At 37.8% G+C, this 14,640-nt stretch overlaps 1 protein-coding gene across 4 annotated transcripts in view; it reads right to left on the reverse strand.

Annotated features, from left to right (window-relative positions):
- LOC149298135 (glutamate receptor 3) overlaps window positions 1-1,095 on the reverse strand; it is a 131,626-nt gene extending 130,531 nt beyond the window's left edge. For 2 of the 4 annotated variants that reach the window (XM_089487732.1, XM_089487731.1), the window contains exon 1: window positions 993-1,095. In XM_089487732.1, coding sequence (XP_089343858.1) covers window positions 993-1,083 — 91 coding nt within the window. In that variant the 5' untranslated portion in view covers window positions 1,084-1,095. The remainder of the gene's footprint in view (window positions 1-992) is intronic. The other 2 variants (XM_089487735.1, XM_089487734.1) reach the window with 1 other exon arrangement.
- Between the last annotated feature and the right edge of the window lie 13,545 nt (window positions 1,096-14,640).

Raw genomic sequence — 14,640 nt, forward strand, 5'->3', positions numbered from 1 at the left:
GCATGTATTCCTGCTCTCTCTCTATATATATATGCAAAATGCAGTGAAATGGCATATAAAGGGTTACTCATAGACAGAACCGTGACCGTCCCCAGTTCTTATATGGATTGTTTTCTTTCTTTTAACACAATTTGCTGACTCTGTTTTTTCTATAAGCCTCCATCAAGAACAACAGCTATTCAGCAATGTAGAAGATCTAACTGAATGGGATGTTGTGTGTTCCTCTGCATACTGCGCTCTGTCCTCAAATGAAGAGCACACAGAACTTGCGGTGTTCCTGGGACTTAATGCAGAAAAGCATTGATGGATGCATTAGGAAACCTTTTGCTCCATTACAAGTCTAGTAACTTTTCTGCAGTGTGCTGCATCAGAATAAATATACTGCTATTTTATGTTTACTGGGTGGGTGGTAGATAAGTGGAATAGCCTCCCAGCAGAGGTGGTACAGGTTTATACTGTAAGGGAATGTAAACAGTCATGGGGCAGGCATAAGGGTATCCTACATCTAAGATAAAACCAAATTAAGGTCTGAGTCTTTACATTAGGAAAATGGGACAGACTAGATGGGCTTAATGGTTCTTATCGATGTTTCTATTTGGAATGCTCAATTCTGTAGCATACCCATGTCCAGGAGATCCTGTTTAATTTAATACCTTCAAACCCCATTTCTGCCTCTTTATTTACTTGCAGTAATTCTAACACACAAGTGAACAATCAAACATTAGGATGTAGGAAGCAGTGTTGGGAGTTCTGATCACTAAATAAAGGGGGCATTTAAAGATTGCAGATTACAGTCTTCCAATAAAAGGCATACAAGTTGGGCAATGCTTACTCTTCATGCCTCCACACAACCAGCCCACCCCATAATGCAGGGTAAGTTCAGTGTAAAATGCCCCAGCATATGTCTATAACATAAAGGGACCAGTCACTGCTATGCGCAATCAGCATGGTGTGTAGGTTTAAGTCTGCATTCTGCAAGATCAATCACTTACCTATATTGATAGTGTTAGGGAATCCTGCAAAGCTTTCCCCTCCAAGGCTCACCAGCAGAAGGAAGACAGTCTGGATGTGATTTTGCCCCATTTTTTCACAGCCTTTTAAAAAAAAAAATTCAATTTCTAAAACGAAACTGAGACAGCCAGGGCTTGGAGTGAAACGTTCACTCCGCTTTGTGTCTTCTTTACAGCACCTCGGACAGTTCCATTGACTGCAGACCAGAGCAATTCAGCCCCCTTCTCAGTATAGGAGAGAGCAAGGGGGACTTTTTCCTCCTCTCCCAAAGATGGTGGTGAGAAAAAAAGGGAGGCAGAAAACCAAAAGGGATCAGATGAATAAAGGCTCCTGCAAAGGGACCAGTAGGGGGGTTATTGATCAAAGTTGATCTGACGTTGAGTTAAAGCAGCATCCTTCAGCTCAGCTTCACCGCAGCCCCGAGAAGACTGCAAAGCACAAGCGCTGCATTTGTCTACTCGAAGATGCAATCAATAGAAGCAGAGCAGCCTCACGTGGACCCGCGGCTAACTCCTTCACTGCTGAAAACAGCCATGGTGATGCCACAAAGAACGCCTGGCCAGGGGAAAAGTGCTTAAGTGGAGCATCTCATGCTGGGGACCTTTTCTTCTCGACACTGAGGGATGGAGGCAGGGCATCGCGGAAGATATGGGGCAAGGAAAGCCTATTCAGTCCTAAGAGGGAGTCATTTCCATGTTGGTGATCTGAGACCATAGCACTGCGCTGTACACAGTAACACGGCCAAAGTAGGGAGCAGTGCTCTGTTCACCCCTATAACACATACAGAAGTTAACCCTTTAGGCATATTCTCTTGTTCAGCCATCAATTCTGTACTTTTGTAAAGCATACATTTATTTTTTAAGCAAGTGGCACAATCATATTTTATTGTAATTTACTAAACACGTACTAGCAATTTCTTATATACAAGACTATATATATATATAAGTATGTTAATTATGCTTATAGTACAATAAATATTAATGTCCTTGCAGTAAATGCAGATTAGGTAGGCAATTAATTGCTTAGCACAGATCCACAAGGGACGCAAACGGTTAAGCTGCAAGTATATGTAGATATTAGCAAAATTAACCATTTGTGTTCCAGGTGGACAAACAATCCATTGCAATTTTATTGGGTTCTAGGAAATGAATGTATAGAATCATATTTTAAAGTCTTACGCTTTATGATCAATGTACCTCTCATTTAGTGATTTAATGATAAATTACATCTGCAAAATAGTTTGTGGTGCTAAAATTCCTCATATTCTTAGGGGGCAATGTAAAATTGGGGTGTTATATAGGCCCCTGCAGGCCATACGGTACATGGAGGCACCCAGGTCCTAGGGGCTTCTAAAGGTTTCTTGATGCACATGTAGAAATTTCGATGCTACTACTAATGACATCTGCTGCTAATAATGTTAAGATTTATTAATAGGGATGTGCACAGTATTTGTTACCATACCACTGTTTTATATGCTAATCTTACACCTAGGGTTTATTTTATATGTGTGTGTGTATATATAGATATATATATATATATATATATGCATATTAGAATATATACACATAATTGAGTTTTGAGTTTGCATGTGTGAAATGACGTATTCTGAAATATAGGCATTCAGATCCACAATAGGATACAAGATGAGAGAAATGCCCCTCAAGATAGCTTGTGGCATGTATCTGCAAAATCCTCACAAAATTGTCTTTCCTTCATCCCATAAAGCATGCAACTGTATTGCTTTAATTAACACTTAAAGAATCAGAAAAGAGAAGCAATGGATTTCAAGGACTTTACCACTCAAAGAGTTAATTTGACTTGTGCATAGCAAAATTTTAGTTGCGATTGTTTCCGTGTTCGTTTTTGGACAATAAATGCATTCGACTGTTCAGTTCGGACGAAATTTGAAGGCCTTTTTGATTCGGAAATGATATTCGGGGGAAAGTTAGAGGTCCCAGCCACCTTTTGGATTTACTTTTCACTTACAGCAGCACCATCTTAAGGTTTAGCAAGATATCCAGACTCAACTTTGTATCTCAGGACCGCCACAACAAGCAACAGCAGCCGGTTATGGTACTAAATTTCTCCCCAAATTGGACCATTTGATTGAATTGATCCCTTAGATTAAGGATGGTGATAAAGCAGCAGCAGCAATAGTAGTAAGGCACTGGGAAGATATTAGCAGGTAGGCACATCCAGCCTGACGGTAATTGACACTAACCCGCCCCAAATTAGAAAAAAAAGATAAAGAATTATTCCCTCAAAGTAAGGAAGGAGACTTAGCCGCAGGGGCAGGACAGGCACTGCCAGACATATTCAGATTATATAGGACCAAGTTACCCCCAAATAGATAATTTCCAAGAGTAAGGAAGGAGATTAAACCACAGAGGCAGGGCAGGCACCGGCATACAGACGAAATCCTCCCCTTATTAAAAACAATAGAGCATGAATTGATCATCCCAAAGTAAGGAAGGACATTGAGATGCAGGGCAGGGTAAAGGGAAGGCACTGGCAGACGTACATATCCAGCCATACGGTACAAGACTACATTTTCCCCAATTTTAGAAATGGACAATAAGGATTGGCCATCCCAGAATAAGGAAGGAGGTAGAGGAGCAGTAGCAGTAGTAGGCATATGGCCTGGGCAGGCAGTGGCAAATAGGCACATACAGGCCCTTGGTGCAGGATTAAATTTGCCCAAAGAAATAACAAGAACTGATCCCCCAGACTAAGGCAGGAAATTGATCCACAGGAGAAATAGAGGCAGGGCGTGAAGACACAGGCAGACAGACACATCCAGCTGCTTGGTGCAGGACTAAATTTCCTCAATATTAACAAAAATGAAAAGCATTGATCCCTCAGAGTAATGAAGTAGATTGAGCCACAGCAGAGGTAGAGTAGGGCACATGGCAAGCATGGGCAGACAGAGACATCCAGCTTACTTACTACTACAGGACTGAATTTCTCAAATATTAGAAAACATTAAAATCATTGACCACCACAGAGTGAGGAAGGAAATAGAGTAGCAGCAGCAGTAGTAGTACAGCAAACCTGCCAATTAAATTTTATATTTAAACATTAACATATGGCGAGGTTGCATTTGGTTTGTTTAACCTATATCACCCAATGGCACAAACGTTTGAGAATAAACTTTTGGTAATATCAATGATTTACATGCCTTCCCCTTAACCCCTTAAGGACAATGGGCGGTCCCTAAACCCATTGAAAACTGCATCTTGAGTCATTAAGGGGTTAAACATTATTATTAATGTTATTTATTCATTTATATAGCACAAGCATATTCTATAGCACTGTTCAATGGGTAAAAATAAGATAACAATCGGAATGCTTATCAGATAACAATTTGGGTATATAGAAACAAAAACTAAAGAGGACCCTACTCAACATCCAGCTAATTAGAATGCTGATTCCACAATGCTTCTTAAACTTGAAATATGCTATTTAGTTTTCTATTACTTTACATTTTATATATGTATAATATCAATGTGGTTTTATTAAAAAGAAAAAAACTGACATGGATCTTACAATGTAGGAAAGGTAAATACTATTTGCTTTGAATAGAAATTCAATCATGTTCTAAAAATAAAAGCACTACTAATAATCACGTGATCAAAAATAGCACATTTTCCACATTAATTTACACTCTCTCTCTCTCTCTTAGAGATAAGTAACACTTCGCTTGCGTGGTAGAATTCTACAGATCAGATAAATCAGTCTAACCTGACAGCTCTAGAACGTAGTCCCAAATAATATCCCAAACATCTGTGCCGTTTTAGTCCTACTACATTGCCATGGGAATCTTTGGTGGAGCCATTCAAACAGGTCTTCATTTTAGGCCAGAACCCTGAACCATTCATGACAGATATCACCTAATTTGTATATGTTCCTGCAATATAAGGTTGCCCAAGATGGGAATGTCTGTTAGGGATTTCCAACCACCTGGAGATAAGATGGTGTAGCACGAGCATTGAAAGGAATGATATTTTCAGCTTTAATGGCCAGTACCCCATATAGTTTTTTTTGCCGCTTCTGAAGGAGGATCTACCCAAGTTTCATGCATGTTTACTGCAGCAGATGCTGCAGGTCTACTTGGAATGGTAAGATATGCAACTAGGGGGAGAGGTTGCCAAGGAGATACTATAAATGGGCCTTTCATATATATATATATATAAATATATATATATATGTACAATATCAATATTATCAATGCATTACAATCTCATTATATCCTCATTTTTCTTATTTAGGCTACTTTGTTTTATTAATTTTGGATTGCTATTCCTGCAAAGTTTTCTTCCCATTGGCTTAATATTTTCTTATGTTTTCTCATACCAGATTGTTTATTTTATAGAAAATTACAAAGTCCATATAAACATATGAACAAAATATAAAAAACCCTAGCTGTTTCATTTCTGTGTTGTGTATTGCCAATTATCTAGGGTATCAAAAGTAGATATTGGTGAAAAGTAAAAATATGTTCCTTCAGGGGTTACCAAGGAAACTAGACTTGTGCGTTCGTTTTCATACAAACTTAATTTTTCACAAAAATTGCCTGTTTTATGCGTTTGTATGTATCAATGATAACAAGGGTGGTCCCAGACGAAACTCCATGATTCGTCCATTCATTGTCATGTGCAGCCACCATTACAAGCCATTTTGTTGTCATTACAAGTCCTTTTGCAGCTCGTTGAAGAGGTAAAGTGGGAAGGGACTGTGTGTAGGATCAGGTTACATATCAATGACTGATAGGTAGAAGTAGCCAAAAAAAAACCTGTTCCTCAGTGGAGTTTAGTTTATTAAGACAGTTGCCCATTTACGCTAATACCAGCCAAACCTGTAGTTTGTTGACAAGTATTTTTTTAATTATCTTTCTATCATATCATCTATTATTCTTCATTGATTTATTTTGTTGACAAAGTCCTGTTCCACAGGAGCTACATGCACCTATCATATGCCAGTGTCTGCCTGCCCAGGCCAAGTTCCCTGCTACTACTGCTACTGGTGCACCTCTTGTTTAAAAAATTCCAGTCCTGCTCCACGGGGCTGAATGTACTTATCATCTACCATTGTCTGCCTCCCCAGACCCCTACTGCTACCGCAACACCTCTTGGATCGCCTTTACTCTGGAGGAACCTTTTTTAAAAAAAAAATCTCTATAATGAAAGGTAAGTCCAGAAGATGTCAGGGAACGCTCTTAAACGTCATTCTGAATCAAAGCTGCAGTCAGGGGGCTAACACTGGACTGGTAAAGGCATTGTTGAAGCGTGGGGGAGATTACATTGTATATCTCATAACATTACACCTTATACTCCACTTAATTTAAACATGCATGGGATGAGACTTATGGCTACCATGAATCTACGACTATAAGAACTGGTTAAGGTCTAAGTCGTTAAATCAGGAGTAGATAGTCCGATTGGTCCCTATCTGCCGTCAAGTTCTATTTTTCTGTTTTTCTTCCTATAACTATAGTTATGCTGTCCATTATATAGGATATTTGTACAATGAAAGTATAATATAATTTTGCCAAAATCATGCAGAGCAAGTATATTAAAAAGAAAAAAGCTTTGTGGTCTTTTAAAACCAATAGGGCCATAGCATACTTAGTCTTTTATCGTGTGGTTTGTACACACTAAATTTAAGCATCCCCTGAGTCCGTTCTGAAACTACAGAGTTTCTTAATATTTAATGTGTGTGCGTAGGTGAATTACAAATACTTGACAAAATATACAGAGTAGCCAAAAATGTTAATGCTCTGATTTTTATGTACCTTTTATTTTTCATGTAACAAAAATGAATATATATGTTAAAAAATAGGTCTGTTAAATAGAAAAATTGTTTTGTGCAACTGTACATTAAAAATATTCAAGATATCTCTGTTTAGGTTTCATATCCTATACCAGCAGTATGTCTAGCCCTGGATTTTTCTTCTTAAAATGTACATTACATACAATTATTTGTTTACTTTTTACTTTTTGTGGTTTGCATGCTTCTAGAGAAAAATCAGAAAAGACGTCCATGCCCATTTGGCTGAAATGTTTGGCTTCCATTTAAATATCTGGATTTACTCAAGACTATTACAAATTATTATCTATCTGTATATGAGAAATACTTTTCTAAATTTATAGAGATGCTTTTATTATTATTATTTTTTTGGTGTAATTTAGTTCCCACATATCCCCATATTTTATTTTTATTGGTGTTGTGAGGTCTTCAAATATCTATTACACCGTTGCATATAGCACACACATGAATTTTACACTTGTACAAGAAAAGTAAAAATTATAGACTTAAAAAAAAAGAAAGTATTACCTTAAAAATTGTGGTTACTATAAATAATTATAAAATCTTTGTACATATGGCCCAATAAGAGAAGTGAAAAGACAAGTAACTGGGAATTACTTTATTAAAATTCTGACTTTTTTGCATACTAACCAAATGTAGCTAAATTTCATAGCTGCAGCTGATGTTTTTGTGTACTTTTTACAGAACAAAATGCAGATGGAGTATGTTTTAGGTCCCATGTGTCTTTCTTCAGGCAGTTGTTCCTTTAAATAAATTAATACGCTGTGCTCATAGTTATTTTTGTAATATTTAGAAAGTGTATGCAAGGGTAGTACAGGAAAGTGCAGCTGTGTTTCGTTCTGTAAAACTATTTCCCAAAGAGAAACATTTTGTGAATTTAAGGATGATCATCAGAGCAGACTGCAGGGTTTGAGTAGATACTAATAGACTTGTGTACGAGGTCCAATGTTATTTCAGGCACGTTTTTTGTTTTATTTTTTACTAATTAGTTTTTGGGCGACAAATTTCATTTCCCGCCATTTCATGTCAGACAAGATTCGAGGGCTTTTTAAATTCAGAAACAAAATTTGGGGACAAAAACATCTCTCCCTCTGCCCCCAGTCCTGTCTTTGTCCCTGCAACCCCCCCCACTGCCTTGTGACTGCCCTCTAACTGCTCACTTACCTTCTCCAGCCATTTTTTTTATCTTTACTGATTTCTTAATAAATGCAAAGACCCTGCGAACATGGGATGTGGAGGAGGGGGAAGGAATCAGTATGTGAGACAATGTCCTGCTACATAGAAAAAAACACAGGAGAAGGGGAGGGGCAGGTAGTGCACACACACGTGCGCGTGCACGCACACACACACACCAACACACACGCAGTGCCTGCAATAGAAGCTGCTCTAAATTATAATATAATCCTTGCTTGTCTATAGAGGTAAATTAATGTACAGCTTTCCTTACAAACACTGAAATGGTTCATTATCATCTGCATATGAATTATGCTCCTCCTGAGATTTTTACTTTTATTTAATGTGAGTAAATTTTACTTTATGTAAGACTTACTTTAATGAGAGGGTGTTTGATATGTGGAAGAGCCTCCCAGCAGAAGAACCTTGAGGTCCAATGGAACCCTTAGATTTGTACTTTTATTTAATGTAATGAAGTCTTAATTTATGGAAGATTTACTTTACTGTTGGGGTAGTGGATATGTAAAACAGCCTCCCAGTAGAAGTAACGTGAGGTCCACCGAACCCCTGAGATATTTTTATTTTCATCTCTGTACCCCTCTAATATAAGTTGGTGTTTTGCTTGATTTGATTTTTAAAGTTTCATTTTAGAGTGATCTGAGATTTTTTCAGTATAGATATCTCTGGCATTGCAGTGGTTAACAATAAGGTTTTTTTATTTCGCTGTAGGTAACCTTTTGCACCATGCCCTTTATTGTTTCCTATGGAGATTGCGTTTGCTAATACTTAATAAGCAGCGCCTGTTAGATTGTTTGGGCTCTGAACGCTTAACACATGTATCCACTTTGAACCATAACCACATTATCTGGGAATGCTGCCAAAAATGCTAATCATAGCTTGTTTAAGCCTGGCCAAATAAAGTAAAATTTTGTAAATACTGGCAACCGTCCTCAAAAAATGTGTAAGAGGGAGAGATAACTCATCTATAGCAATTTAAGGAAGGTTTTGCAATTCTTTCTCGTTAGTTTCGTCAGGGTCAGCCTTGTTTTTGGAGATTCTTACAAAGTTTCATTAAAAAACAAGTTTGTACAAATTGGAATGCACAAGTCTGGATACTAATATTCTCTTCTTTCTGTCTTCAGCAGAGTCATGCCATGATAACAGCAGGATTTCCTCAGGGGGTGACATGACTTTGAGTGGATTTGAGGGATATCAGTGTCTTTTCCTGTGATCCAGATAGCTCTTTGCACTCCTTAGCATGCATCAGACATTAGTGTACACTGGGCATCAGCGAGCTGGTGTGACTTTGTTTTTCTAAACAAAGTCTTTCTGTCCTGCAGACCGTATTCACTCTGAGCCCCCCGACTACCTGTGACAGACAATCAGTGAAGAAAAAGATTGTTCTGATATATTTAGCGAATGTTATGTAAACTGAATGAGCTGTGGTCCCATAGGTGTTTATGGGCTTTACTTATTTGTATTTACCTAGAAGGTCGCCTGTTGATTTTTGCACTGATATGCTCTATAATAATACTATTATAATAGAATTGCTTCATTTGTTAACAATGTTTGAATAACAGTTGCTCATCTGAATGTTTCAAGTTTTCGGTAGGCAATTTTCCAATTTTAATTGAAGCTTTTGAACATGTTTAATTAGTAAGATTCTAACTGGACTTTCATTCTATTTTATTGGAGATTGGCCTATTTGCACTGGATGAGGAAGCTTTAACAATTTATTTTCTGAATAGCATTGACCTAATAGCATGACCTAATGGCATATTTACGCACAATTTATGAAAGTATTAATCGTCCTCCTGCAGTATAACAATACTCTGTGGTTATATCACAGTGACCCATGGCAGGAGCAGGTGGCTGGCTAAGATATTAATGGCAAATAGTAAATTAATAGCCAACCTTGGTTCTTATCTAGATATATTAATTGAAATAGATTTGTATTAATTTATAGTATTCCCACATTATAACATTTATGATTATCTGACAAATGCTAAACAATCCCTGGTTTCTCCCCGTATCCAGACATCGGTACAGCAGGTTACACGTCTGTGGTAACTTATCTCTCCTAATTGACCTGCTTAATTTATTGTAGCTATCTCTAGGATTGCATTATACCATTATTGCTTAATTTATTAAGTAATTAATTTAGTAATCATTTCAAATATCTTTCAATTGTAGACATGTACATGTATAAAAGTATGCAATATGCTGCCCATATCGTAAAAAAAAACATATATATATGGTTCATTGACTTGAATTCTGTTGAGAAATCACATATTTCTTGCGTTTAGTGCTGTTCTTGAGCTAATTTATCTTAGATCATTTTTAGTAGCATTGGGGTTCATAGGGGGATCTGATATATAAGCATACGCTGCAGTTAATGTACATGCTGTGTTGTCACAAGGCTAATTATTAACTTTTTTTATAGTTCATCTAGTAATTTATCTGGGTTTTTTTTTTATATTTTTGCACCACTGCTGTATTTCTGCATCTAAATGATCTAATTGAACATTGAACAAAAGTCTCATTTTGAGTAAAAGAAAAGGAAATAAAGAAAAGAAGAGAGTCCCTATTTAGAAGAGTTTTCAATACCTATTTTAATGTGTTAGTATTGATCAAGGCATCCCAATCTTCCAGGCTTTCTTGTCACTTCTTGGACTGTCTCTTCTCATAGTGTGTATTTTTTGCTATTGTTTTCATGTTGATGGAGACTTTCTGTTGTGGTCAAAACACAATTGCCAATCCCTGTATAATTTCAACAGCGCCTGGTTTTATGACATCAACAGCACATGGCTCCCAGCTTTGGAATGTTTGCCCTATCATTTTATAGTGTTAGTTTGAAGAATGAGAATTATGAATGGTAGTCTTTCTACCTTTTTTGTTTTATATTTACTCACCCTCATTCACTAGATTTAAAATGAAATTAAAATATAAGGTTTTTCTCTCAAATAGCATGTGTTTCTTTTGAGTGCTTGATTGTTTTTATGCTTCACTGTTTTGTGCTTTTATATCTGTCTCATCGCAACAAAGCTCAAAAGACTGAAAAGAGTAGGTGTTGCAGCATTGTCTAGCATTCTGTTGTCTTTCATTTTTTATTTGTTTTTGGTTGTTTATAGGTCAATTCAAAAAGCTGTAAACTTGTAAGTAAGCCACTATAGTATTTCTTTGTCCTGCAGCAAAACAATGTACAGTGATATTAAAAAAAGTAGTTCCCAATTTCTTCTATTCATTATTTGTCACTTTTAAATAAATTTAGATTATTCAACTAATTTTAATATAAGACAAAGACAGCATGACTAAACATGAGATGTAGCTTTTAAATGATCATTTAATTTATTGAAGGTAAATAGGTATCAAAACCTATAAACTGGTTGTTCCATCCTTGGCAGTAACAATTGCAATCAAAAGCTTGCTATAACTATCAATTGTCTTTTACATTGCTGTGGAGGAATCTTGGCCCACTCTTTTTGGCAGTATTGTTTTAATTCAGCCACAGTGGACATGTGTGTGTGCTTCAGATCATTGTCCCGCTCTATACAACCCAACTTTGCTTGAGCTTTAGGTCACAAACTAATAGCCAGTCATTCTCCTTCAAGCACTACCGTGTTTGACTGTTGGTATGATGTTCTTATTGTGGAATGTTGTGTTAGCTTTATGCCAGATGTAAGGGGAACGAGTCTTCCAAAAAGTTCCACTTTTTACTCATCAGTCCATAAAATATTATCCATGGATGCCATTTTTCCAAAGTTTCTTTATTATTAAACAAAGGGGCTTGGAGCAATTCGCGCAGAGCCCCTCAAATTGTTGGGGCCTTTTTACCAATTGCTCTGTGTGCTCCACCGTTAATCCAGGAAAAAGTATCCCATCCCTTAATGACCCATACTACATGTTTTTTCTTTGTACTTTATAGTCCAAGAGATTTGCTCTATTGCTTCCTTAAGATTAACCCTGGAGATTTTAGCACAAACCTTTCTCTTTCTTTTTTTCTTGCAGTATGCAGTTACTTCCATATGTGACACAACCAGCAATAGAGCTTTACAGTACCCAGAGGTCACAAGTTTTGTATGTATTCCAGAATGTACAATTTACTATACGCACTTCTCAGGGCCGGCCCGAAAATGGAGCCGAGTGGGGCAACCGCTCCAGGCGGCACTTTTGAAGGGGCGGCACTTTTTTTTTTTTTTTTTAAAGCGAAAGAGAGAGGGGCGCCGAGTGGTTTTCGCTTACCAAGCTGTCAGTACCCGCTCGGCGCCCCTCTCTCCCTCCTCTGCGGCGAGTCTCCCTGTTCGGTCTCGGTGCCGGCTTGTAATGCTGAGTGCCGGAAGATTTCCAGCCCTCCGCAGGACTGCTGAAAGGTAAGTACAAGGGGGGGGGGCGGCAGGGACGGAGGGGAGGAAGGGTAGATAATGGGGGGCGGGGGGTGGCAGGGACGGAGGGAGAGGAAGGGTAGATAATGGGGGGGCGGCAGGGACGGAGGGAGAGGAAGGGTAGATAAGGGGGGGGGGCGGCATTTAAAAATTCGCCCCGGCGGCATTTTGCCTTGGGCCGGCCCTGGCACTTCTATATGTCCCACAACATGTGCAGGGCTAGCAGCACTGAGACAGGAATTAGTGCAGAGTATATATGCAGCTGAATTTCATATGCAGGAATAGGATTGAGTTAAATGTAAGTACTGAAGACCTAAATGCCTTGAAGTTTAAATTCAAATGTTCACAACCACCCGGCAGCAGGGAAACCATATTTAAAAAAAAAATAGAGGCCATGCTTAATTTATATCTGTCCCACAACTAAATTTTCAATACCCTGTAGGCCAACTGGAAAACTTACATTTAACTCACCACATGTGTGTCTGACGTGAAACCTTTATGGTAGTGTTATATCATCATAAAAGGGTCAACTGCAAGGGTTAAAGAAGTATAATCTGCTAGCCCCCATTTGAATTAGGAATTGAAGATGGTTCCCATAGTCTGCTCTCTTGAAAAGCAAATGCACATCTCAGCCTTGAACCTTGCTTTTGTACCCTGTGCGTTAGTACCTTGGTCACATAATATTAATTAATTATGTGTTCAGGTTTTAATATCACAAAATTAATAGTGTTTACTTTCTAAATTCAGTTGATTAAGTCTAAATGTTGCATTAGCAATTTGATCGGTAGAAGTGTGCTAGTAACAATGTACTGTATTTTATTCAGGATTAAATGGCAGACAATCCACTTTACTGATGCATTACCATTGCTTTAATGCTGATAGTGATTCATTTATTATTCTGCATCTGATTCCACTGCTATAGAAGACAAAATGCACTAGCTAATCTTCTTAAAGTTGTCACATTGCATTATATTGTCAAATCCACCGATCTGAAATTGCAGTCAAAGGCTGTTTATGTCTAACCCAGACTAATGAAAGGCCCACTAAACATAGCCTGGAGATAAACTGGGTGTGCGGTTTGAACTACGGCCAGTTTGAGAAGAGTCAATGAAACCGCACATTTGGGACAGCTCTGAAACACACAGATTCCCAGCAGATCTATGTGGAATTGTATCCCTAGTGCAGGGTTGTCCAAGTTTAAATTAGAAACGGCTGCTACCATTTAGAGTATTAGAATGAGGAGGCCATTAAGCAAACATAATATAATAATATGTCTCCTCCAACTGGACAATAATGCCTTCATTCATTATTAACGATGTTCACATGTATACTATTTTAAATCAAGCAAAGGATGGATAATTCTAAATGAACAGATATCCAGAAATGTTTATCTGTTTATCATAATTCCTAGCATTTCTGAATGTCTTAACTTTCCCCACAAATTATTCTTTAAATATGTAAAAGTTTAACTTATATTTTCCATGTGACGCTTGATTGTCGTGTGACACAACAGCAGGCACTGGTTTGTTGTTGCCTTCAAAACATTCAGAGAAGGAAACACCATAACATATCTTCTGAAGGCTATTTGAATAACAGACTAGGGAGTTTAATTAAAGTTTGTCAAGTAGACACCTTTAATATATTTATATGTTCATTATTTATATTATATTTAATTTGTAAAACTTGGTTACATCTCTGGAGATAATGAGATTTGTCTGTAAGCAGGCTTTTGTTATTGTAGAGTAAAAAGAGCTGTTAATCAATGAATTCAATTTTGTACAGCTAACTTGAGAGTGCTTATGTTAAGGAGTCAACATAAAAATATGGAAAAACAAGGGTACTTAAAAAACCCAAAACTTGCATTTCCCACCTTTTTCCTTTTGTGAATTGTTGCGCTGCATTCGCCGTTAGGGAGGCAGGCCATGGAGATTGGGAGGAAAGCCCCCTCAAAAAATGGGCGATCAACAAAGATGGTAGCAGTGGCCAGCTAAAACCTAGGAGCATTGGAAGCGAACAGCAATCCATTTGGAAATGAAATTCATTGTCTCACTCATGCTCTCTCACACTCTTGTATTCTCATTCACTCTCTCACACTCTCTTTCAATGTCTCCCTACCTTTCCCATGGACAGCTTCCATGTACTTGTCTCCTTTTCTGTAGCTCTGCTTCTTCTCTTGTCTCTTCTGGGGGAGAGGATGTGCACAGAGTCTCCAGAGGGAAGCAGACAAATTACAAAGACAGAAGAAAAA

This window comes from Sceloporus occidentalis, unplaced genomic scaffold (genome assembly GCF_023333645.1).
Source record: "Sceloporus occidentalis isolate IW3139 unplaced genomic scaffold, rSceOcc1.0.p SCAF_34, whole genome shotgun sequence".
NCBI lineage: Eukaryota > Metazoa > Chordata > Lepidosauria > Squamata > Phrynosomatidae > Sceloporus > Sceloporus occidentalis.